We start from the raw sequence: 26,780 nt of genomic DNA, 5'->3' as shown, positions 1-26,780 counted from the left end.
CGGGTATGGTCTGGGTATAATTTGTCTTAATCAGGAAGGAGAGTCCGAGTATCTTCTCCAGACATTCGCCATCCTGGGCCTCAGCACCCTGCAGCCCCTTCCCCAGCCAGGCTTGCTTTGACCCCATCATCCACTTCCACATACGTACACCTTTTGCTTTGCTTCTTTCTAAAAAGAATATGGAGACTTAGGTTTCTAAAACTAATGACATCCTTCCTTTTTTCTTCCAGTCTGTTTTGGACAGGATTATGTTACCAAATGGTGGATTAGACTACATGAAATGAATACTTTACATAACTGATATTCAATTCTAAATCTCTCTGTGATTGAAGCTTTTACAAAAAAGATTCCCAGCTCAGAATTAATACTGATACTGGTTAGTGGTTTGAAACCTATCTTCCTTACTCCCATTGTCCTTTTGTTGAAGGACTCTAATCTCATAATCCCATTGTCCTGTGCTTCCTCTGTTTTCTTCCTCCTCTTCACTCCCATCCCTTTAGGATTTCTTGGTGGGACTCACCCGGAGGTTAGGTCACGGGTGTTCATACTTAGTGACTTTTGGACCCAGGGCCAGCACCAGGGTGAGGCAAGTGAGGTATGTAGGCACAAAAGTGGAGTAGGCATTTCTGCTCATGGCTCTGCAGGTGCCAACTCTGTGTTTGCTAAATATGCTGAAGTTCTAGAATATTAGTATTGGATTATTATCAGAGATGAAAAAGTTCTGATGTACTTATAAAAACTGACCTTTTAAAGTGAAAATGTCCAGTGGAACCAAATACCATAGAGATTTGAGTGCAAGAGCAAGCTGTTCTTTAAAAGTTGAAAAGTTTATAGTTCCATTTGTTCCTGTAACTCATATTTCCATTCCATATTTCTTATGAAATATTATCCTGAACGTTTTTATCTTTGAAGGTCTTTTATTGATTACCCTGTCATACTTTGCTATCACAAAAATATGTACAAAAATAAAAATTTGACAGCATATATCCTATGACCATAAGATTTTAATTATAAAAGTTTCTCTGCATCAAATTATTCTTATAAGTATTAATATAAGAGTGATCAAAATAAGCATTGCAAAATTTATGGAAATATTGACATAAAAGTTAAAATGTTATTCGTAAAATGGATTTTTTTTGTTAGGTTTTGATATCTGAGAATGTCCCCTATTGCTGGAATGTGACAGGATTTTCAGTAATGATTGTTATTTTTTAATAGATTCAAGGATTAAGAAACCTTGCTCATATTAATGGACAGATGGGAGTAGGAGTTTAGTGGTGGGTTTTTGGGTTTTTTTAAAACATCTAGCAATATCATTCAGTTCTTTGACCCTTTCCCAACTGTGTACCAAAATTCAGATAACAATATATTATCAAATTTATTTTTTTATGATCCGTAAGTTGACAACTCAGGACCTCTTCGTTGTTGCTAAAAACAAAATTTGGAAAACTTTAACTTGCAAAAGATCTTGTTAGCCTCCGTTGGAGTCCTAGGTGTCTGGTCTCTAGGAACTGTAGCCAGAGAAGCTTTCCCAGGGCTCGTAATTCTTCTTCATGAAGCTCTTTCCTCTCACTCACATGTACCTTGTAATAGTGAGAAGGGATTGAGAAAATGGAAATAGTTTTCGCTGAAACACACCTGTGTCAATATAATAACTTTTGATAAAATGCTTTTATCTTACCATGAGCTTTAAAATGGTTCCCTCAAAAGCACAGCTTTAGCTCATTCACTTGATGCAGGGTACCTGCCACACAAACGTAGAGCCAGACCATACTCAGACACAGCCCAGGTCAACAGTCAGAAGTGTGATGTTATTTTTAGGGTCAGATAACCATGTTAGTATATGTCACCGTGACAGCTGTCCCATTCTTTAATTCTACGTCTAAGATCAGTACAGACCTAGAATAAAATTTGGAGCTTTGCCACAGCTGGAACATTATAAACACTGCCTTGAGAGATGGGGAATAGAAACAGCAAAGCAGTTAAACAAAACCTAGCACCTTTACACCTCACTTTACAATGATCTGAAATCAGAATACCCCAATATGGGAGAAATGGCCAAAAGGACCCGTTTCTAATGTCAAGTCTTTCCCTTAACTGAAACAGAAAGTCATGGAGCTCTCCAGATGAATGGGGCCTCAGTTAAAAAGGCTTCGCAGATCCCAGTTCTGTGCTTCTCACCCCACCTTCAGGTGGCGCCCTGCAGCGTCTTACAGTTCAGAGCAGGCGTACTCTGCTATGATTCAGGACGGTGCGAGGTGTCCTCCCCCAACCACAACCCACTCCCCACCTCCACTGCCCATCGCAGAAGCATCACATCCAATCCTGGGGCCTGCTGGGGCCTGCCAGTTACAGGTAAGAGCGCCTGTGGTGGCTGAGCTTATGGAAATCGGCTCCTGTAAAGCAGCCCCGCCATTGGCTACCAGACAGTCTCTGTGCCTTGACGGTGAGTGCATACAGCGTGAAGACTGAGATCCAGTCCCAGCTTCAGCCAGTGCGTCTGGCATCTTTCTGTGTTCCTATCCAGTGGTTGTCCAGCCAAGTCTGAAAAGACTCAGCTACTAGACAGGAAGAATGGGAAAGGAATATCTTTCTGTGTATCTTTCTCCTCGTAGCTTTTCTTGTCGTCATCTTTGTTTTTACCATTGGTTTGCACCAAGGTGTGCAGAGTGTGGTTCAGTTCATACACAAACACACACCCCTTTGCTGCTCCATAGTTCCTTCATTTCTGACCATGTTATCTTCCACTCGTTCTCCTGTTGTGTTCCCCTGGGCTGGTCTCCGAGAGCTGAGGAACAGTGCTGTAACCAACAGCGAAAGGCATGAAGGACAGCAGGCTTTTTTCAAACTGCCCATCCAGATGGTCCCAGGAGGGCTGTCTTGGGAGTTCTACGTGTGACTGCTTTGGGCATAATCAGTGGTATTCAGACAGCAAGACCCTCTCGTGCAAGATAACCTAGTAGATGGTAGGCATCTTATGGCAGCAGCAGATAATGAAAGAGACCTTTGACCCTCCAAAGCCCTTTGATGTAAGAGGGATCCTTGGTAGCTGTGGGAGTTGTATGGAGTGGGAGGGGGGGTGGGGGTTGTGAAGGAAGGAGCCAGTACCAACTTCATCTTGCAGAAGGCACATCCAAGGAATGGAGCCAGGACTGCCACTAGCACTTGACCATCACTGAAGAGTCTAGAACCCCACTTAGTGCTTGGGTCATACTCCTGGGTGAGGACTTGGCCTGCAAGCTGCCTGCCTGGGCAAATGAGCAGACAGATTTAGCCTAAGACCTAAGTTAAGTTTCTCTGGGTAACCCAGGTCTTAAATATTTGTACATTTGGGTGTTACAGTGTTAGACTTTACATATATAAAATATTTTCCATTTTCATTGGGATCAAACTTGGCCTTGCTTTCAGGTCATTTATGTAGTGCTCAAGTGATGAAGCGGCCTTCTCTCTCTCTCTCTCTCTTTTTTTTTTTTTAATTCTCAGTTTGTCAGCGGATGAGAAATTGCAATTAAGAGTTTCTTCAGTTTCATCATTGGTTGCAATTAATTTGCATGGATAAATTTAAAGTTTGTTTTTAGCTGGGTCACAGGGTGGAATTGCCTGGCATAAATATTTAATTTTGCCAGCTGACTGATGCTCCCAGCGATAAAAGTAGTCCAGCTAATGTTTCTTCCTGAAACCTGACCCTCATAATGTGCGTTGTTTCTTTTCCTATTATTGGACTCTACACAGTACTAATTACTTGTATACAGCATCTATAGAGTTCAATACCAGACTATATTACATTGGAAGTAAAAATGCTGTCACTATAAATTTCCAAGACAGAACAAAATATAGTTTTTGTCACTTGAGTTTTTCATTACATATCTAGGGAACTGTAGGTTTTAATTATTGTAAGACTACTTTAAAATAATTCAACTAATAGAAGCAACAAAGTTTTAAGTCCATTGCTATATTTTAAAAAAGCTTTTTATACTCTTCTTAGAGGGTGAGGGGGTTATCATGGACCTAATTTATGTGTATATGTTCTCTGGGATCTTTTTCTTTCCTTTGTACTCCTTCTCTGTTACTTGGCCCAGATGTGTGCCTTTTTAGTTCCTTGAGTGCTTACATTGAGTTACTAAAAGAAGTAGGAAGAAGGTGTTTGGATTATTTTGGATTACAACATTGGATTTAAAGAAGCTTAGTTAGGAATTTTAGGAGCTTTTCAAACGATTAAAAATGATCTGCCCATTGAATTGATGATAAACCATGTCCTTTGTGCTTTGGTCTCCAGTTTACAGCACACCCTCTTTCACTGACTCACTAACTCCTGTAAAGTCTAGCCAACTGGTGTTGAGTAACCAGTGGCTGGTAGACCCTTGACCATCCCATCCTTGCCCAGATATTTTACCTGGGAAGATATCTATGAAGAGCTAGAGCGCAGCTAGCATTGCTTTCAAGATGACAGATAAAGTCCCTAGGCCGGGATTCTCATCTGATCTGCTGTAACTAGGCGCAGGCGAAGTGCTGTCACCCCAGCACACCTACTGCCTCGGGGAGTATTTTGTCCTTCTAGTGCTGTTGGCGGGGGGGGGGGGGGGGGGGGGGGATTCCATAGTCAAGCTGAGCAGTAAAGTTCTTCATTCCTGTAATGAAGAAGTCTTAGCCTGCTGTTGTACATGATAAAGTGACACGTAGAGAACAAGCACAGTACAGTGTGGGCCGCATACTAGTCGACGGATAGGGCTCAAGTGGTTCACCTGGTGACTGGATGGGGCAGCCAGCCGGCAGAGAGCCTTGTCACGGGTCTGCAGCTGTGCATCCTGCCTGGGGCTCCAGGAGAGGCAGGTGTCCTCTCCTTCAATCCCTCACCCTTGAAAGCCAGAACTCGGAAGCCAGGGGGGTGCCTGGGTGCCTCAGTCGGTTAAGCATCTGACTCTTAGTCAGTTAAGCAGCCAGCTCTTGATTTCGGCTCGGGTCATGATCTCAGGGTTGGGAGATCGAGCCCCATCGGGCTCCACTCTGGATATGGAGTATACTTAAGATTCTCTCTCTCCCTTTCCCTCTGCCCTTTCCCTTTCTCATACGTGCTCTCTCTCTTTCTAAAATAAATAAAATTTTAAAGAAAAAAAAAAAAAAAAGAACTTGGAAGCCATGCTGCCTTCTGAGTAACTTCTACAGCTCAGCCTCCCAGGTGACAGGGCGAAGCATCCTAATCTTTGAGTCCCCCTTGCCTCTCTGCATCTTGGAGGACCTGGCACTGTTGCATGTGTTCTTATCGATAATAGCTACCGTTTATGGCTCACTTACTGTCTGCCTGCTACTGTTCTAAGTGTCCTATATGAATTAACCTTTACAAGCCCCGTGAGATACACAATGATAATCCCCATTTGGGGAGAGGTGAGGGACTTACGCATGGTGACACAGCATGAGGTCGCAAGGGGCCTTTGATCTCAGAGCCCGTACATAAAATGTACCATCTTAACCATTTCTAAGCATGCAATTCAGTGGAGTTAGTGCATTCACTTTGTTGTGCAGCCGTCCCCACCGTCCACCCAACCTTTTCATCGTGCAGAAGTGACGCTTCATACCCGGTGTCACCCGTAGCTCTCCGTTCCCCTCCCCCAGCCCCCGGCAGCCACCATCCTGCTTTCTGTTCAGAGTTCACTCTTCTAACCACTTCACTGTCCCTGGAACTTAGGAGTGGACTAACCTGAGTGGATTTTGTTGCTCTTCTTTTTCCCTTCTGCCACTTAGACTTTTTCTCTTGTACATTTTACGATTAGCATGTCAGTGTGTGTGCGTTTTGTAAGGTGGTCCAGTTTCTGAGGTGCAAGCTTGTTAGCTGCTTTTTGCGAGGCTGAAAGTATTAGACTTTAAAATAAATCTCCTGTTTTACTCCTGATTAAAACAGCAATACGTGTTCATTTTAGGAAACTTAGAGAATACAGAAAAGCATAAAGAAGGTGATTAAGATCACTGTACTACCCACTCCTCAAGGCAACAACCGTTAATTTGGTGCTGTGACCTTCTGGCATTCGTTTCTAGGTCTGTAAAGCCTACTTTTGAACATGTTGCTTTGTAACCTACCTTTTCACCCGACATTTTGCCATGTGAACTGTTGTGCTCACTAAAAAGAGGGTTTGGGGTGCCTGGGTAGCTCAGTCATTAAGCGCCTGCCTTCAGCTCAGGGCGTGATCCTGGAGTCCTGGGATCGAGCCCTACATCAGGCTCCTCTGCTGGGAGCCTGCTTCTTCCTCTCCCACTCCCCCTATCTTTGTTCTCTGTCTCGCTGTCTCACTGTCAAATAAATAAAATTAAAGAAAAGGGTTTGACTTCAAGGAGCTTGTATTCCAGTGAAAGAGTCAGAGAAGTCTTGTGCATTGTGATAAATGCCTGAACAGGCACCGAGTCTGTGGGCACGGGGACTGCAGGGGAGCATGTCGGTAGGGGCACTTGCAGTGTGGCGGAGTCTCAGATACTCTCCCTCCCCCCGGAACTGCAGTACTTCAGAGTTAGCGAGATGGGCTGACGTAGCAGCATGCAGTCTCATACTTGATCAAGGGCTGAATTGAGAGATCTAGGTTCTGGTCCTCCAGGAGTTGGAAGAAGTGAGGAATCAATGAGCCGTTGCATGGTGGAAGAGGAGAGAAGTGGGCTGGGCCTTGAAATGTGGGTAGGATGTACAAGAGTTAAGGGAAGAGAGCAGGGCATTCCAGGTCAGGGTTGACCCTGCCAGGTCTTGTAACCCAGTGCCTAAAACAGTGCCTGGCACCTAGTAGATGCTAAATAAAATTTCAAAGATATTTTGGAAAAATTTAATTTCTAATGTGTATTCTCTACTGCAAGTTTGCTGTAGAAGAGATTTTCTTTGAGGTATAGCTGACAAAATTATGAGATATTTAAAGTATACATCAAGGTGATTGGATATGGTATACATTGTGAAAGCATCCCCTTAACACATCAGTCCCCTCACGTACTCTATTTTGTATGAGAACATTTAAATTCTACTCTTAGCAAATTTCATTTATGCAATAACAGTGTTACCAAATATAGCTGCCATGAGATCCATGAGATCTTCAGATCTTATTCTTCTTATAACTAAAAGATGGTACTGACTTACCAATCTCTCCCTATATTGCCTATCTGCAGCCCCTGGCACCCACCTCCCTACTATGTTTCTATGAGTTTGCCCTTTGTTGTATTTTTGTTTTGTTTTTGTTGTTTTGTTTTCCATATATCAGTGATAGTATGGCATATTTGTCTTTTTGTCCGACTTAGCATAACACCCTCCAGGTTCATCCATGTTGTCACAAATGGCAAGATTTTCTTCTTCTGTAAGGCCAAATAATATTCCTCTGTGTGTGTGTGTGTGTGTGTGAGAGAGAGAGAGAGAGAGAAAGAGATTTTCTTGACCACAGTAATCAACTTTTCTTGATCCATTTATCTTTTGATGGACACTTAGGTTGTTTCCATATTGGCTATTATAAATAATGCTCTGATGAGCTTGGGAGTGCAGATGTCTTTTCAGGTTAGTGTTTTCATTTCTTTGGGTAAATATCCAGAGGTGGAATTGCTGGCTCATATGGCAGTTCTATTTTTAAGTTCTTGAGGAACCTCCACTGTGCTTTCCGTAGTGTCTGTACCACTTTACATTCCCACCAGTAGTGCATAAGGGTTCCCTTTTCTCCATATCATTGCCAGCCATTCATCTCTTTTATAGGATAGCCATCCTAACAGATGTGAGGTGGTATCTCATTGTAGTTTTGATTTGCATTTCCCTGATGGTTAGTGATGTTAGACACCTTTCATGTATCTATTGGCCATTTGGATGTCATCTTTGGAAAAACGTCCGTTCAGTTCACTGCCCATTTTTTAATCTTTTTTTTTTTTATTGAGTTGAAGAGGATGGAGATCTATCTATCTATCTATCTTGGATATTAACCTCTTATCAGGTACATGATTTGTAAATATTTTCTCCCATTCTGTAGGTTGACATTTCACGTTGTTGATTTTCTTTGCTGTGCAGAAGCTTTTCAGTTTGATATAGTCCCAGTTGTTTGTTGTTGTTTTTGTTACCTTTGCTTTTGGTGTCAGATTTTAAAAAAAAAACAACCAGAGTGGGACCTATGACAAGGAGCTTATCCCTTGTGTTTTCATCTAGGAGTTTTATGGTTTCAGTTCTTATGTTAAATTCTTTAATCTGTTATGAGTTGACTGTTGTGAATGGTGTAAGACACTGATCTAGTGTCATTCTTTTGCATCTGGCTGTCCAGTTTTCCTAGCGCTATTTATTGAGGAAACTATCCCCCATTATGTATTCTTGGTTCCTTTGTCAAAAATCAATTGGCCATATATGTGTGGATTTGTTTCTGGGCTCTTTGTTGTACTCTCTTTACCTACATGTCCAGTTTTATGCCCCTACCATACTATGTCAATTACTTCGGCTTTGTAATATTGTTTGAAATCAGGAAGCAAGATGTTAGCTGTGGACTTGTCCTATATGGCCTTTATTATGTTAAGGTATGTTCCCCCTCTACCCACTTCGTTGAGAATTTTTATCATAAAAGGATGTTGAAATTTGTCACATGCAGTTTTTATATCTATTGAGATGATCATATGATTTTAATCATTCATTTTGTTAACATGGTATATTACATTTATTGATTTGTGGTGTTGAACCATCCTGCATCCCTGGAATAAATCCCACATGATCATGGTGTATGATCCTTTTAATGTACTTTTGAATTTGGTGTGCTAACATTTTGTTGAGGTATTTTGCATCTGTACTCTTCAGAGATACAGGTCTATGATTTTCTTTTCATTGTAGTGTCCTTGTCTGGTTTTGGTATCAGGATAATGCTGACGTCATAAAATGTGTTTGGAAGTGTTTCCTCTATTTTTTTTTTTCTAAGTGTTTGAGAATACAGTCTGGCAGAATTTACCAGTGAAATCATGTGGTCCTAGACTTCTGTTTGTTGTTTTTGTTTGTTGTTCGTTGAACAGTGAATTTCTGGAGTTAATGAGATCTCAAAGTAAACATAGTGCAGCCTTCTTTTCTTTATCTCTTTCTAGATTCCTAATCTCCCTGGTGAGACACCAATAAACCTACCATTTCTTTTAATTAGGTTGAGCTGCTACATATCTGTCTATTTTGCAATATTTTATGGTAATGAATGAGCTTAATTTTTTTTAAAATGCACTCCAGTTGTATTTTTGTGAAGATTACATTATTTTTAATTGTACAGATCAATAAGAATGTGGATGTTGAGGGGGGAAAGGTCAGAGCTAAGACAGGTGACATTCAAGCCCTGGGAATGTTCACCTGACCCACGTAGGTTTAGTCAGCAGACTTTATGAAAGACCTGATTTCCAAAGGAATGGTAAATAATGTAGGTGGAAGGTTGGGAAGATCATCAGAATATTCTAGAGAATACCAAGATAAATTTGTTACCTAATGCATTTTTTAAAAAACTAATGAAGCAGTTTGCTGGCAGGGTAAGGTAAACAGAGTTGAAATTCAAGTCAGAACCCCCCCTGCCCAGTCATTACATTATGTTTGGAAGTCTGTTGTGACTGTGTCATTCTAGCAGACAGAACTTAACACCTGTTCCATAAAATGCATTATAGCCTTCTAATACCGAGTCCACAAAGTATAGATCTGAGTGCTCAGGAAACCTCAATGTTGTTCAAAAACAGTCTGAAATTTCTTTTGGAAAATTAGCACAAAAATGGTATATCACTGATCATTAGCTCACTGTGAAGATTTTTGTTTTTTGTGTCCACATCACCTTTCTACCCATTTCCTAATTCTGGTCTAAGGCAGATTTATTAATATACATCATCTAATGCTCATCAGATCGTGGGCTCCTCGAAGTCAAGGAGATTGTTTGGGTAGTCCTTGTGTTTCCTTCCATGCCGAAAACAATATACTCCATATTGTTAGGTGCTCTGGAAAGATTTGTGAAATTGAACTCATACTAATTAAATTTCATGGGCTGTTGTTTTCTGTTACTTCCTTCCCAGGAACATGTTAGGTAAAAATGGCAGCTGGTAAGTTTGCCATGTCTATGCGACATCACCGTTTCCGTTTTCTTGTGAAATAGGAACTGTCCAAGATCACCATGCCAGTTATATTTAATGAGCCTTTGAGCTTCCTGCAGCGACTCACTGAATATATGGAGCATACGTACCTCATCCATAAGGCCAGTTCATTCTCTGATTCTGTGGAAAGGATGCAGGTATGTGTCAAACAAGCACTGAAAGGGCTAAGTCTTAGAGACTTCTCTACCACTTCCACCCCCAAAAACACACACACAGAACTTGTGTTAAATCCAGTGCGAGGTTGGGAAATGTTATTAAAATGATAGTGTTTGGAGCGTCCTATGTGTTCCCTCCCCCTGCCATCCTCTAGCCAGAGTGCCACTATGGTGGGGAGACCAGTGAGAATTGCAAGAGAAGCAGAAGGTGGTCCGTAACCAAATCTGGATGTTGGTGAGCTATTCCTGAGTCTCCGTTTTGGAAAGTCGCACGGTGTTGCCGGAAACAGCTCAACTTTTCTTCTTTCTTCCAAGAAGGCACAAACACACATGAATACATATATTTATGCTTATGTATGTAAGAAATATATGCACTATTACAGGTTAAAACAAAAGACAACAAGGAATTTGCACTTTCTTAATTTTGTTTTGGGTAGAGGATGCTTCTGTGGTGTGTATGGAAGGGTTAGTTACAGGCAGAGCAGAGTAGACACATTGTTCTCCTTCACACAAAGCAATGGCATTCTAAATGGAATCCTTCTGTTCTTTCATTCATATCGATTGGCTTTTCCCAACTTTATGGGACTTGATACCAATGTTCAGTTATGTCTCTTTTTCCCCAATCCTAAAAATGTTGTACTTTGTAAAAAATTTTAAGAGAATTAAAAGTAATTTGGGGTTTGAGAGTTTTTTTAAAAGTTTTTGAGAGAATTTGTAGCACTCTTAGGGTGTTATAAAAACCATATGGCTCAGAATGACTAGAGCAAGAGACTCAGTAATTTTCATTTTGAATGCCCACACTGGCATATTAAGTTGCTAGAGCCATATTAAAAATCCAAAGTAATTAAACTCCTCAAAATAATTTTGTAAATTACTGTCTTCAGCAGAATTTCCGGTCCTAAAAGAATGGGGAGCAAGTGAGGCTATTTTTAACTTCTAGTGCTCTGTTCCACAGTGTGTAGCTGCATTTGCTGTGTCTGCTGTTGCTTCTCAGTGGGAACGCACTGGAAAGCCTTTCAACCCGCTTCTGGGAGAGACCTATGAATTAGTTCGGTAAAGATCTTTCACTTTTTGAGATGGGTTTTGTATGATTTATATAGCTTTTCAGAGAAAGAGGGAAAAATATATATATATTTTTAACATTACCAACATTTTGCTTTACTGGAGCAAGTTAACAGATACGATGTTTGTTCTGCTTTAGAGACTGTGTCAAAAATGTGGAAATATACATGAAATGTACCATTATGAAAAATAATTACAAGGATTTCAATATATCTGATCACGTGGAATTATTCTTTTCCCCTCCTATAGATTATAAGATATGATTGGAGTTTTTTTTAATACTCATTTAATACATATTAACATAAATTTATACTGTTGGCGTAAAGGCAATGAATGCATCTACAAGTACAATTCTATGTACCTACTCTATGCTTACTGTAGCCTGCTTCTTTACCCACAATTAGGGAATTCTTTTGGCTTTAGTTTTTCTGAACCTTCCTTTTCATCTCTGCCCAAGTTTTGATATCATTTGTATTGTAGATGTTTGAAAGCGCAAGAGCACATTAGGTTCCTCCATCTTGATATCAGTGAAATAAGTTTTAAATTTACATGGCTAATATTGTCAATTCATGCAGGTTGCCCAAATTTATGCACCTGTTCTTTGATATGTTCAAGTAGCTAGAACCTGTTTAATACTTTAACATTGCCTTTTGGCTGAAATGACAGTAATGTACACATTGCATGGTAAGAGTTAATTATAAAGCTTCTTTATTTTATCTTTTTTTTTTTTTTTTTTCTTTTGGATCTCAAGAGATGACCTTGGTTTCAGACTCATCTCTGAGCAGGTCAGCCATCACCCACCCATTAGTGCATTTCATGCTGAAGGATTAAACAACGATTTCATCTTTCATGGCTCAATCTACCCCAAACTGAAGTTCTGGGGCAAGAGTGTGGAAGCAGAACCCAAAGGAACCATCACTTTGGAGCTCCTTGAGTGAGTTGAAATCAAGCCGTTAAACTCTTTTCATGTATGCCTACTCATAAGTATATACACTTGCACACAGACCTAACGGTGTTGTTCAAAACCTGGAGAAAAAGAAACAGCTTTTATACAGTGTAAATTATCCACCTTTCTGTAAAAGAATTGAGAGGCCCTACAATAGCCATTGTATATCAATTTAGGTATGTATGAAAAATTGAACTTGATGTTTGACTATGGTGTTGGATCTATTTTAAGATAGAATGGAGTCAGTTACTCCATGGTAGTTCTTAAGAAACGCTTTCTATACATCAAGGCAATGTTTTCTTTAATGTCTTTCAAAATAAATTCACTTTGAGAAATATTTAAATAATAATTGTGTGACCCATCTTAGACATTGGGTAGATTTGAAAATTCTTCTCTTTTGCAATAGAAAAAAGAAGATTAGCATGGAATATCTTTCCACTTATTTCTATCTTCAGTTTCTTTCACTAATGTCTTGTAGTTTTCAGCGTACAGGTCTTTCACTTCCTCGGCTAAATTTATTCCTAGGTATTTTATTCTTTTTGATGCAATTATAAATGGGATTGTTTTCTAATTCCATGCTCATGGATTATAAGAGTTAATGCTGTTAGTGTATATCCGTACTATCCAAAGCAATCTACAGTTTCAGTGTAATTCCTATCAAAATTCCAGTGACGTTTTTCACAGAAACAGAAAAAACTATTTTAAAATTTGTATGGAACCACAAAAGATACAGAAAAGCCAAAGCAATCTTGAGAAAGAAGAACAAAGCTGGAGGCATCACACTTCTTGATTTCAAACTGTACTACAAAGCTATAGTAATGAAAACAGTGTAGTATTGGCATAAAAAACAGACACATGAGATGGATGGAGAAGAACAGAGAGCCCAGAAATAAACCCATGCCAGTGTGGCCAATTTATGAAAAAGGAGGAAAGGACAGTCTCTTCAACAAATGGTGCTAGACAGCTAGCTGCATGCAAAAGAATGAAACTGGACCACTGTCTTACACCACACACAACCTAACTCAAAATGGAGTAAAAACTTGAATATAGAATTATAAACTTCCTGGAAGAAAACATAGGTGATGAGTTCCTTGACATAGGTCTTGGTGAGGATTTTTAAAATCTAACACCAAAAGACAAAACAAATCAGCATAAAAAAAAAAAAAAGGAAAAAATTGTGGGACTGCATCAAACCAGAAAGCTTCTGCACAGCAAAGGAAACCATTAACAAAATGAAAAAGCAACCTATAGAATGGGAGAGAATTTTTGCAAATCTTATATCTAATAAGGGGCTAAAATATGTAAAGAACTCCTACAACTCAATGGCAAAAAAAGCGAACAATCCAATTTAAAAATGGGCAGAGGATCTGAGTAGACATTTTTCCAAAGAAGACGTACAGTTGGCCAACAGATACATGAAAAAGTGCTTAGCATCACTAATCCTTAGGGAAAGGCAAATGAAAACCACAATGAGATATCACCTCACACCTATCAGAATGACTATTACCAAAAAGACTAGAAATAACAAGTATTGGCGAGGAGAAAAGGGAACACTCGTGGCCCTGTTGGTGGGAGTGCACACTGGAAAACAGTGTGTGGAGGTAACTCATGGAGTTAAAAATAGAACTGCCACACTATCCAGCAATTCTACTTCTGGAATTTACTCAAAGAAAATGGAAACACTAACTTGAATAGACATACTATCCCCCTCCCCATATTTATTGCAGTATTATTTACAATAGCCAATATATGGAAACAGCCTAAGTGTCCATCCATGGAGGAATAAAGAAAATGCGGTGTATAAATAAAATGGAATATTATTCAGCCATAAAAAATGATATCTTACCTTTTGCCACAACACGGATGGACTTTGAGGGCATTATGCTGAGTGAAATAAGTCAGAGAAAGACAAATACCATATGAGCTCTCTCACATGTGGGAATAAGTAAGCAAATATAAAAAAAGGAAAAAGTAAAAAACAAAACAAGCTCATAGATACAGAAAACAAATTGGTGATTACCAGAAGTAGGAGGGAAGAGATGGAAGAAATGAGTGAACTGTTTTTGTTTTTCATTTAAGTAAATTGAATTTTTTTAAAAGAATAAAATTAGATTTAAATTCAAAGGTGGTTCCTATTCTAGTTAAAATGGAGTGAGCACGCTGTAGTCTGTCTTTCCTTTCCTTGATTGGGGGGAGATACTGAATTTGTATCAAAGACTCTAAAGCAGCTCTTATAACTATGCTCCATGAGATGCTCCATAAAGATGAACAGCCTTAAAATGAATAGAAAGACATTCTAGCAAAGAAATGGAAGTATTTTTGCAAACTTTAATACTGAAAATTACAGTAACAAATACAAAAACTGGGATAGGCTCAGTAGCAGAATGAAGATGATAAAGTATGTACAGGATCTGTTTGCTGAACACTACACAATACTGATGAAAATAAGGAAGAGTTGAGTAATGGAAGCCATACTGTGTTTCAGTATATTTGGAAGCCTTAATATAGTTAAGATATCTGTTCTCCTCTAATTAATCTAAAGTGATCTATATTAACACAATCCAGATAAAAAGTCCCAGGATGATTTTTAATATAGAGAAGTTGGTTTTAAAATTTACATGGAAAAGCAAATGAAATGGAACAGTCAAAGCAATTTTGAAAAGGAAGAACAGAATTGATGGACTGCTGCTTCCCAATTTTAAGACTTCACTCTAAAAATCAAGAGATCAAGAAAGTGTGGTAATGGGAAAAGGATAGACACCTACATCATTGGAACAGAGAAGAGAGTCCAGAAATTGATCCACAGACATGTGGTCAATTGATTTGTGACAAAGGTGCAGACTCAGTTCAGTGAAGGATAGTCCTTCCTACAAATAGTGTGGGAACAATTGGACATGCACATTTATAAAATGAACCTCAATTTCTGTCTTACACCTTATACAAAAATGAACTCAAAATAGATCATAGAGTAAAATCAAACGTACAACTGCGTAAAGCTTTTTGGAAGAAAAGAGAAAATCTCTCTGGCTTTGGATTAGGCAGTGGCATCTTACAGATACATACCAAAGCACAATCCAGAAAAGACAAAATTGATAAGTTAGATTTTATTAAAATGAAAAATGTAGGCTTTGCTAAAGACACTCTTCAGAGAATGAAGAGAGAAGCTATAGATGGGTAAACATTATTTGCGAATCATATATCCAACAAAGGACTTGTATCCAGAATATATGAAGAATTCTCAAAATTCAGTGATAACAGAGCAATTCAATAAGAAATGGGGCAAATGATGCAGATACTTGACCAAAAGATATACAGAGATGGCAGATAAACCCATGAAAAGATTTCAGTAGCATTAGTCATTAGAGAAATACAAAATTGTAATCACAGTGAGATACCACTACACATCTGTTAGAGTGGCTAAAATCAAAATAAGTTTTAAGACTGATAGTAATACCAACGGCTGACAAGGATGCAACATAACCAGAAATATCGTTGGTGGGAATGTAAAATGGTAGAGTCACTCTGGAGAGCAGTATAGTGGTTTCTTATAAAGTTTTACTAAAGTTTTACACCACAATGCAGTATCTGCAAAATACAATAAAACAAGGTAGACTGGTATATACATAGTTTCTTTGGAATTTAGTGAAAGTGTAGGTTTTTCTCTTAAGCTTCTGTATCCTTTTAAGAAATAACAAGAGCAGTCAGACAATAACCTATTTTATTGTGAGTTAGCATCAATAGAGGTTTTGAAGTCTTAGAGCTTAGTTATATCCAGTCTTCTGATTTGTTATCCTGAGTAATGGCATTTGAAACAAATGCCCTTTTAAAACAAAATAACGCTTCCCATTTATTTTTCTGGGTTTTTGGTTTTTGTTTTTTAGACACAGTGAAGCATACACATGGACAAATCCTACGTGCTGTGTACATAATATCATTGTGGGTAAACTCTGGATTGAGCAATATGGCAATGTGGAAATCACGAACCACAAGTAAGATGCTTTAGGGTTCTTATCTATCCCTTCAACTGTCATCAGCCTATTCCCATGGACTTCATTTTTTTTTTTTTTTAAAGCTGTAATAGAGCCTGATGATAATTTAAGAACCAGGCAGTGGGACTCTTAGGTAAATAGAAGCTCATCCATGTAATGAATGGAGCTCATTAAAGTTTCTGATTAGGGAAGACTGGGTGAAGTCTGAGTTTTCACAGATGAAATTATAATTTCATCCTCAGTTCATTTTGTTTATAGTGCTTAGTTTGTATTATTCACGGAGGGGGTGAGGTGGGAAGAACACGAAAGTTAAAAAGAGCTAGTTTCAAATACTTCATTGTGCCTTTAGTCAAGTGTCTTACTCGGCTTGGGCTGCTGTAACAGACCACAACCAACTGGGCGCTTAAACAGTAGAAACTTATTTCTCCCAGTTCTGGAAGCTAAGAAGTCCAGGGTCAGGGCTCTGGTAGCTCTGAGGTCTGGTGGAGGCTCTCTCCTTCATTTGCAGCAGCCATCTCCTCATCTCCTCACGTGGTGGACACAGAGCTCATGTCTTGTGTCTCTTTAGAAGGGCGATAATACCATTTATGAGGACTCCACCCTCCTGACTGTAGTACCTGCAGATACCATCACACTGAGAGTTAGGGCTTCAGGATGTGAATTTGGAGAAACACCAGTACTGATTGCATAGCAGCAGGTATCACCTTTTCTTGATGGTGAGTCCAGTACTAATTGGAGATCAGCCATGATAACCTCTGTGTGGAGCCTGGCATGTGTTAGAAAATCTAGAGCAGCTGCTCTAGAAAGGTCACCTTCCTCATTATTCTCTATTGCTGCTTCCGTGGTGAACAGTCATCCGAGCTTAATATCTTCTTCACAGGACTGGGGACAAATGTGTGTTGAATTTTAAACCATGCGGCCTTTTTGGTAAGGAATTACACAAAGTTGAAGGCTACATTCAAGATAAAAGGTAAAGTTTCCATTTAAATGTTGAAGAGTTAGTATAGGTGTCCTCCATTAAATAAAATGTCAGTATTAAAATCTGCCATAACCTAGGAAACAAGCATTTCAGTGAGTTGAAAATTTTTCTTCTACAAGGAAATATGTTTCTTTAAAGAATCTGATTCATAAGCATCTTTATAGTAAGATTCAATTACAGCAAAACACTGGTTTAATTGTTGGCTGAATATCCATTTCTCTTGACAGCAAAAAGAAGCTCTGTGCCCTCTATGGGAAATGGACCGAATGTTTATACAGTGTTGACCCGGCCATTTTTGATGCCTACAAAAAAAATGATAAGAAAAATACTGAGGAGAAGAAAAACAGCAAACAGGTGAACATCTTATAAGGTGGTATCAAAGGAATCACTGGGCTCTTAAATTTGTACTAATCCTTTGGAGGTCACAGTTTGACCTTTTTTTTTTTTTTTTTTTTTTTTTTGGCTGTGGCTAATGCACATAATTTTTTCCCTGCATCATCTTTATTTAATTGAGGTATAGTTGAAATACATCCGTGAATCTTTTTAACGAGCAGATGACCGGCCCTGGTAGCTGTTTGCCGTTACCTTCCACGGAGTCCGGGCGCCCGCCTTCCGTGGCCGTGTGCGGTTGTGCGTGCGGCGGTAATGAAGTCACACAGCTTTGGGAAGTTAAGAGTTCATCTTGGACAAATGTTCTTTTCCTTTGTTTACGTGCCTTCGAAGTTGAGATCAGTTGATGGTTTTAAATTGCCTCCAAAATTGTTTCCTACATTTTCACGCCTGCTAGCAGTTTTGTTGCTCTCTCTTGTGTCTAAACCACCGAAGTGAAGTCCAGCGCAGTCGAGGGAGTCGTTCTGCCTGCACACACGAGTCGCCAGCGCCGGTTGCCGGTCCGGGCAGGCTGGTGCTGAGCCCGCTGCGGTTCCTGTGCCCCATGTGTGCGGGGAGCTGGGGGCCCTGGGGTTAAGAGCACACACTCCTGCAAGGAATCCTCTCCGCCACTGATGAGAGGGGGCTGGAGTCAGGTTTCCCACCTTCGCTCTGGCACCTTCAGTGCCTTCGTTTGTAAAACGGGGGTGATAATAGTACCTAGCGTGTGAAACGAGTTGACGACTGTTGGGGGGGGTGGCTTGGGGCACTGAGTGCTCGGAGCGAACGCTGCCCGCTTGGCTTCCCGCAGAAGCCCTGTGTGCGCGCGCTGGTCCCGCGGGCTGCCTCCCGGCTCCCCTGGGGCGACTCCCTAGCCTGTGACAGTTCAGCCCGAATCTTCCTCAGAAACAGGCGTATTTATGAGTGGCTTCCTTTGTAAATCAAGTGAACCAGGGTCCTGGGGCGCCTGCGTGGCACAGCGGTTAAGCGTCTTCCTTCGGCTCAGGGCGTGATCCCGGCGTTCTGGGATCGAGCCCCACATCAGGCTCCTCTGCTATGAGCCTGCTTCTTCCTCTCCCACTCCCCCTGCTTGCCGGTGCCAGCGGCTCTGGCCAGCGCGAGGCCACCTGGCGACAGCCTCGCCCGCGCACGTGGCGTCCCCCTCCTTTTACAGAGTTGGGGTGGGGGCCACGGACATGAGCGAAGTCCCAGAACATGTCCCTCTTGTCCCGTGAATCCAGTCGGTCTTTGTAGACAAGTGGCCTTCCCCTTTGGAGAAATGACTCCCCCTCATTCACGCCTTGTCCGGTCCCCCTGCTTGTGTGCACGGAGCTGCTGGCGGCTCCTGCGGTCCCTGCGTGCGTTCGGATGTCACGGTGAGCTTTTCCTCGTGCTGCTGTCACCTCTCTGCTGCTGTTCTGTAAACTGTATTTTCACTGAGCACCTCGCCCAGTAGTTTCACATTTGGTGACTGTGTGACATTGGGAGGATTACTTAACCTTCTAAAGGCTTAAAATCTTTATATAGAACTGCAGTCCTCCTGCGTCCTCACGGGCTGTTCCGTGAGGACTGGCGCCCAGGAGCCTCCCGCGCAGCGCAGCCCGTGGGCCACAGCCGGCGGAAATGGCCGTGTCCCTGTGGGCCTGACGTCTTTATAACTGCTCTTTTTATCGATTGCTTTTAGGATCCGTACTTGGTTTTGTGTCACTGATACTTGCAGCTAACCACCCCAAGAATTTAACCTTTTCTTATTCTTACAAAGTTCCAGTAAATATTCCACTGTGTTGTTTTGTGTTAAAACAACAACAACAACAACAACTACGGTAAGCCCCGGAAACACCGCAGTGGAAAGCGGTGGTGGTGACTGTTGGGGCTCGAAGGCAGCCGGCGCTGAGGGCCGCGGCGCGCAGCTGCGGGGGCTCCCAGCCCCTGGGTCCGGGCGTCCAGCGGCTCCGTCCGTCCGTCCGCCCGCCGTAGCCACGCGGGATCGGCCGCGGAGAGGGGCGGGGCCTGCCTCCTGCCGCAGCCGTGCTCGTGCGCGGGCCAGTTCACCGCTCGCAAGCGCGCCGGTCATAAAGCGCTGCAATTGTGCCCGTCTGTTGGCTCTTGCAGATGAGCACTTCTGAGGAGTCGGACGAAATGCCCATGCCGGACTCTGAAAGCGTGTTTGTGATCCCTGGAAGTGTCCTCCTGTGGCGAATAGCCCCACGGCCTCCAAATTCTGCCCAGGTGAGACTGGGCCCCGCCACGGGGGCCTCGCGGTCCGTACTCCGCGCTGACGGTGCTCTTCCCCGGCGGCGCGGGGCCGGCCAGCCGACCAAGACGAGCGAGGCTGCCGTCAGAAGCCAGCAGAGACTTCCGTGTGCCGGTCCCCTCGACGCCTGAGATCCCGGGCGCTCGTGCCGTCCGTGACCCTGGGTCGGGGTGAGAGTCGTGGCGGCCTCTTCAGTAAGGGCTGAGGCGTCAGGCCGGCCCTGGCCAGATGCAGGGTGAGGCAGACCCCAGTCCAGCAAGTACGGACTTTAATGAGGTGAAAAGAATGTTGGTTTTGCTTATAGTTGTACTTCAAGTTGACGGGTGGGGGATGTTTGTGTGGCCTGCTAGAGAGTTCTCTGAGACACTCATGGGTGGGGCGGACGTGGATGAACACACTTCATGAGATAGGTGGTCGGAGCAGGCTGGCCATCGTCCCCACAAGACGGAGGGAGATCATGTCAAGTCCCGCTGCGTTCCGGGGTTTTCAGGGTGTCTTATACCTTGCTCCATGTTAATTTGGACATTTTGGGGACATATACTTTCAGATGTATAATTTTACTAGCTTTGCAATGGTTTTGAACGAAGTAGACAAGGACATGGAGAGCGTGATTCCGAAGACAGACTGCAGGCTGCGGCCCGACATCAGAGCCATGGAGAACGGAGAGATAGGTAAGGGGCGTCTCGGGTAGCGTGAAGACTCCCTGGCGCGGGGAGGGGGTTTTGTGAGTGAGTGCATCTTGTGGTACAAGCATTTGTCGGCTCGCTCAGAGATTTTTTAAATTAAAATTCAATCTAAATTTAGTAGCTTCCATTTAGATTCAGTATTTCAGTGATCCTCCCTGACAGTTTACTATACTACGTTTGGCCAGAGACAGATCTTAAATGTCAGAGGGGAATTTGAGAAAAGAATAGCATCATTATGAACTTGAAACTATATACCAATTAGTTCGCATTATATTTCAGAACTTAAATACTACCTTGTGAGCCTCAAAGAAGAGCATGGTCTTGGTTAATTATAACAATTTTACCTGGTGTTACGTTTCTTCTAATTTAGTGGTTCTCAAAAGGGAAGCGGGGTTCCCCCCCACCCCCCACGTGTGGTCGTGTCTGGAGAGTTTGTCCCTCTGGGGAACTGCTGCTGGCCTCTAGTGGCTAGAGGTGGGGATGCTGCCAGAAGTGCTGCAGCGCCCCGGAGGGCCCCACAAAGAATCAGGGGGTCCGAGGTATGGGGACACTGAGGCCCAGAGTCCCTGTCTGGGTAGCCTGGTGCTCCCTTTGAATGATAAGTGAGACAGTGCACCAGAATTTTGGAAAACTGTTTGGATTTCTTATGACTGGAATGTGAAGGAGCTCTGTGAGGCCTCACCAAGGATTAAGAAAAAATTCACATTTATTCAGTTTTTCCACCCAATTTTTCTTTGAAGCTTTGTGACATAATTTTTTTGGCCTTAAGAATAAGCAGGTTCTTTTGGTAAGTACAGAGCTTGTTAAGGGTGAGACTGTAGAAAGAGGCGACTGGCAGAGTGCCAGCTCTGCCTTCTTACTGCCTTGGGTACCTGTTAAAATTTTAATGTAATGTCAGTTTTCTAATAAAATGGAGAGATCATGCGAATGCATGTGGATGATGCTTCTCTGTAACATTACTGTGCCCAGCAGTCTCTACTTGTAGAATAACTGGTTTCCACCCATGTTTGTACCTTAGATCAAGCTAGTGAAGAAAAAAAACGACTGGAGGAAAAGCAAAGAGCAGCCCGCAAGAACAGGTCCAAGTCGGAGGAGGACTGGAAGACAAGGTGCGTGTGGCCCCCGGGCCACTGTGGGGGGCAGGGCGGGGGCAGGAGCCCGGCTGTAGAGCTTTCCGAGGCCTGGAGAGGAAAGCTCGTTCCCCCAGGTATTCAAGCTGAAAGACTTGCATGTGTGACAAAGGAAAGGGGCTCTTTGAAAATTAAGGTTAAAATATTCCCACACAGTTATTGCAGGTAAGTGGTTTAAGCAAACTATCTACCTTCCATGTCTGGCAAAGTTCTTGTCTGATTATAAGAGGGAAAGTAAATTCCAGAATGACAGATTTTGGCACAAAAATAGGTTCAGAGCCATTGCTTCTACGTGTATCCAGGATATTTTAGACAGTGCCTTTACTCTTCCAAACACAAGGGATTTGATATGCAACAGAAATACGATTTGTATAAAGAACATCTTGGATTCGATTCCGAAATAGAAAGTGGGCCATAAAATTTCTTAGTTTTGAAAAAAAAATTTTTTTTTTAAGATTTTATTTATTTATTTGACAGAGATAGAGATAGCCAGCGAGAGAGGGAACACAAGCAGGGGGAGTGGGAGAGGAAGAAGCAGGCTCATAGCAGAGGAGCCTGATGTGGGGCTCGATCCCGTAACGCCGGGATCACGCCCTGAGCCGAAGGCAGACGCTTAACCGCTGTGCCACCCAGGCACCCCTGAAAATTGTTTTTTTGAGAGGAGTTGCGTAGTGACCTTATTGAGTAATAGAATCACCTGTAAACAGGAATAGAATAAAAACATTTTCTGCATTTGTATCACAGAAACCATTGTCCCATAAGTCAAAGTCATTAAGTAAATTGTAGAGGCAATATGGACATACTTTTGCAAGCATTCCAGCAGACAGTATTTGGGAGTCCTTTTGCATCTTAGAAAAAGATAATCAGAACAAGAAATAACCCTAGATTTCATCTAATCCAGTGGTTTTGGGGCTTGGTTAGCATTAAAAATCTTCTTTGCCAGTGAATGCATAAAGAATCTCCAAATACAGAACTCATGGAGGCAGAGCCGCTGTGGTTGGTGGGGGGTACCGCAGCCGGTCCTCACCTTCTCCCACCCCGTTCGGACCACGGCTCCCTAGACCTCCGTGGAATACCATTTGAAAGTGGACTAGAAATCCCTTCGTTGTTCAGAGAAAACAAATGCTGATGTATTTCATTTTGGGGACTTGCTCGAAGACACACAGCTAGTAAGCCCTGGACCTGTGACGGGAGCCTCCACGTCCATCAGCCGTTCAGGCCAAGCTCCCCTCCGATCCCTTTGAAAAGATTGGATTCATGTTATCATTATTGCTGATCTCTTTTGCAGAAACCCCACTTTCGTACTATATTTCTGATTATTAACTCCTTTATTTTTCTGGTCACGTTTTCAGGTGTACAAAGTAAGTGCAAAGTCCACAAAGTTTTTATTGTCAGTCTTAGCATTCAGAGCAGCGAGCTTCAGACAGCGGTGTGGCAGCCTGAAAGTCAGCCTAGGCGCTGCGCCCATGAGCTGCCCCCTCAGGCCTTTCTTCCAAGGCTCGCTCTCAGCATCGGTAGTGCTCATGTGAATGTACGTGGTTTTGAAATGATCCTACTGACCCTTTGTCAAAAGAATCTGCTTTGAGCTGTTTCTTAGTTGCTGTAAGGAGAGTGCACATTCACTGACTGGATTCTTCTCAGGACTGGTGATGTGTTTGAATAGTGCGGTTTTGCTTGAGGTGGGGCAGGGCCGTTTCTAAAGGAACATTTGCTGCTGGTTAGAGCTAACTAGCCTTCAGAGAAATCAAACCCAGAAACATTAGAATCTATCCCAAATTCCTCCATGCTCAAAGCTGGCATTCCTGCTAATACAGATTTCATTCCAAGAGAGTATAGGCTCCAGAATTTTTCAGGCTGTAAACTGTGGTCCATGCTTGTGAAAATGCCTGCTTGTAATCCTGACTTATTTTCCTAGAGGAATCGTCACTACTACTGAGTACAGTAGTGGGACTGGGGAGGGAGTGGAGGGACTGGTGAGGTACAGGATTTGAAGTGGCGGCGGTGGCAGGGGGGTGATGTGTTGAGGCAGAAATGTTGCCCCCCCCCACCCCGGACAGTGTGAGTAGCGTGCAGAATTCATACTTGATAGAATGCTGTTTTACTGATACCTGCAGACTCTGGAGACCCAAAAATATTGAATAAAAGGTGGTAGCAAAGAAATCTTACCCTCTTTGCTGTTACCCGTGCTTGTCTCAAATGTTCAAGTTTAGAAAGACAAATGAGCTGGACTTTTTGGTTTATGTAGGGAGGGGTAGGATGATAGCAGCAGAGGTTTCCAGACATGAGTGCTCAAAATTAGGAGAACTAGCAGTTGAAGGAAACTCTGATTCCATGCGTCAGACCATCGACTCTTAGGTGCTCCCCTCTAGTGCAGTGTTTGGACTCTCTCCCAGGCCACGCAGCCTCTGAAGAGAGGCTGTGGTTGCGGACATGGTCTTTAGAGAACTTTGCTTACGCCATGACACAGGGCCTGAGGCTTGGTTCATTTTTTAAATTATTTTCTGTTACCTTGATTTTGATGCGTCTGCTTTTCTGAAGTGCTTGACTTTGCTAAGGCTAAAGCACTGAAGTGCTTTTACTGCTTGGACTTTGGGGACCGAAAGGAGTGTAAAATTATACTTCATATTATCAGATAGAATTTTCTGACTTTGATCAAGTAATGGTTTTTAAATATATTTCCACTCCGGTTAACCAGATCTGATGAACCTTGATCATTTAAAGTAGACTTAAATTTTCTAATTAGGAAAAAGTCCCAAAAGCTAAATAGAGAATTTAGATGTTAATATTCTAGAACATGTGGTCTGATGGGCATCTACAATGTGATCCTTCAAGGAATCTGCCTGATCTGAAGCATTTTTTTCTCTAAGGACATTTTGTGCTGCTCTAGGGATAACAGGAGCATTTGGGATTTATCAAACACATCTGACCTCATTTTAATAGAAGCAGTTTACCTAACACTTTTTTTTTTTTGAAAGAATGGCAAAGACCTATGAATGGCAAATGTTACTCTGAAAACAAAATCATACTTAGAAAATGTGATGCAGATTTGTGAACCTTCTGAGCAAGTAATTTTGCATTTCCCTTACCTGAAGGAAGCTGGGACTGTGGGAACTAGGTGGTGGTTTTAAAGGGCAAGGAAATGATTAGGGCAGTTCTTTGCAGGATTAAAGACCGATTGGAATGTTAACAGGGAGGTGCAGCCTGAGAAGCTACATTAGCATGAGGAAAATGGAGACCCAGATTCAGAGTAATTTCAGTGGATGTGTGGCATAGTATATTTAAAAATCATGGTCTTTAAAATCAAACTTAAGTTTGATACCAGTTACTAGCTTGGGCAAGTTATTTAACTTCTTGGACATTCCACTCCTGCTTTGAGTTTGGGGGCATTAACTCTGAACCTGATACCTTCCATGTTACTGTAGGTATGTTGTAAAAGTTCATCTCCTTATCCTAATTCCTTACCAAAAAAAAAAACAAAACAACACCACACCTTCTGGTAGAAAATAAGGAATGGGGCTAGAGGGCAATCAGACAAGTAGATTTGTTCTTACACCCCCTACTAGACAGAAGATTCTACTCCTGCTGAGTATTCCTGCCAGATGCTGTGGAAAAATCCATAAACCTTTTGTGTGGTAATATTACATATTTTGGAATATTATTCTATGTAGGTGCTCTCTAAAAACAGTAGGACTTCTTTAAAAGTCACTTTGGAAATCCCCAAATCAAGAGTGAGGTGAATTGCTGCAGGAGCTAGTGAAGTGGCAGGAACCCTGTGACTTCAGTTTCCCCCCCCATCAATCTTGTCCTTTCTCTCTAAACAGGTGGTTCCATCAAGGTCCTAACCCCTACAGTGGAGCACAGGACTGGCTTTACTCGGGCAGCTACTGGGACAGAAACTACTTCAATTTGCCTGACATTTATTAAAGTGCAGACAAGTCAGGGTGTTTGGCTAATTTACAAATAAGTCTTAAACCTATGTTTTAAAATTTTTTCCTTGGTTTCTACTCATCTTTTAAGAAAAAACCCGCTCATGAGATAACTTGCATTTCACCAAACAAAAGTAGGGCATAAGGTGATATTGGTGATGGAAGTCAGGAAAAATGGGTAATTTTGCTATCCAAATAGACTTGCTTATTTGGAATACTGTTTTATAGAGGTAAGAGAAACTGTGTGGAGAATATGCTTTTTATGGTTGCTGTTGCCATATTTACTGAAGGTTTATACCCAACTGTAACTTTAGCTTTATGGAATTATATAGTAATCCCAAATCAAGTTATTTTGAATATTTTTATGCCGTCATGCTTGAGTGTTTTAGATGTAACTTTGAAATGTTTAGAACTCTTCTATACAATGTTTATGTGCTCAAATGCAGAGAAGGTTATGTCATTTTGTAAAGACTACGTCAAAAAGATGGCTTTTCTTCATACTAATTCTCTCCAGTTTACCCCTTCCCACCTCTGAAAAGAAAAATTACCTGAATATTCAGAACAGGAATTTTCAGATCTGAAAATTCTAAAGAATTAAACTGGAAAAGGTATTTCACTTATTTTAGTACTCTAAATTTACTTTTACAATTTTCTGTAATCAAGGTCCTTAGAATTAAAAGGTGTTTGAATTAAAAATTTGTATAAAGTCTAGCAATTCACAAAAATGCCCTAGAAATAGATTCTAATCAATCATTACATGATGACAAACCTTTTTAAATGCTTCAACTTTGTGGCAAATGCCACGAGACATTAAGTTGCACTCGTGTATTATAAGTACCAAACTATATAAAAGGAGGTCTTGTGCATTTCAGGTTTGCAAGGCACCCGTGTACTTAAAATATGTATGGAGACCTGTACAGTAGCTTTGCCCCTTTAATTGGGGTACATTAATCTTATGGTATTTATCCACCCAACCCCAGGCTGAGATCTTGCTCCAAGGGGCTTTAGGTAGCTGCCAGTAAATTATTTTAATTGCTGTCTTGAAGTTAACAAGTGTTACAATGAAATAATCTACCTGATGCTAAATAAAGGCTTTAGAATGTTCCCCAAAAGTGTGGTTTCTTAAACTTTCGAATACACTTATGCTGGCAGTTAATCTGATCTTCAGTTACCAAGTGTCCTCACACAGAAGTCCTTG

The 26,780-nt window shown here is 41.6% G+C and overlaps 1 protein-coding gene across 13 annotated transcripts in view; it reads left to right on the top strand.

The window, feature by feature from the left end:
* The window catches only part of OSBPL1A (oxysterol binding protein like 1A), a 241,083-nt gene extending 214,396 nt beyond the window's left edge, over window positions 1–26,687 (top strand). For 12 of the 13 annotated variants that reach the window (XM_034643241.1, XM_034643244.1, XM_034643243.1 and 9 more), the window contains 10 exons: window positions 10,089–10,223; window positions 11,197–11,294; window positions 12,055–12,237; window positions 16,131–16,238; window positions 17,119–17,208; window positions 17,445–17,571; window positions 19,699–19,815; window positions 20,388–20,511; window positions 21,545–21,635; window positions 25,478–26,687. In XM_034643241.1, coding sequence (XP_034499132.1) covers window positions 10,089–10,223; window positions 11,197–11,294; window positions 12,055–12,237; window positions 16,131–16,238; window positions 17,119–17,208; window positions 17,445–17,571; window positions 19,699–19,815; window positions 20,388–20,511; window positions 21,545–21,635; window positions 25,478–25,580 — 1,176 coding nt within the window. In that variant the 3' untranslated portion in view covers window positions 25,581–26,687. Of the gene's footprint in view, window positions 1–2,106; window positions 2,356–10,088; window positions 10,224–11,196; window positions 11,295–12,054; window positions 12,238–16,130; window positions 16,239–17,118; window positions 17,209–17,444; window positions 17,572–19,698; window positions 19,816–20,387; window positions 20,512–21,544; window positions 21,636–25,477 lie in introns of all 13 variants that reach the window. The other variant, XM_034643248.1, reaches the window with a different exon arrangement.
* Window positions 26,688–26,780: the final 93 nt, after the last annotated feature.

The sequence above is a fragment of the Ailuropoda melanoleuca genome, chromosome 14, assembly GCF_002007445.2.
Source record: "Ailuropoda melanoleuca isolate Jingjing chromosome 14, ASM200744v2, whole genome shotgun sequence".
NCBI classification, from domain to species: Eukaryota; Metazoa; Chordata; class Mammalia; order Carnivora; family Ursidae; genus Ailuropoda; species Ailuropoda melanoleuca.
The sequence above is the reverse complement of the archived record's forward strand: the minus strand, read 5'-3'. Positions and strand labels throughout refer to the sequence as shown.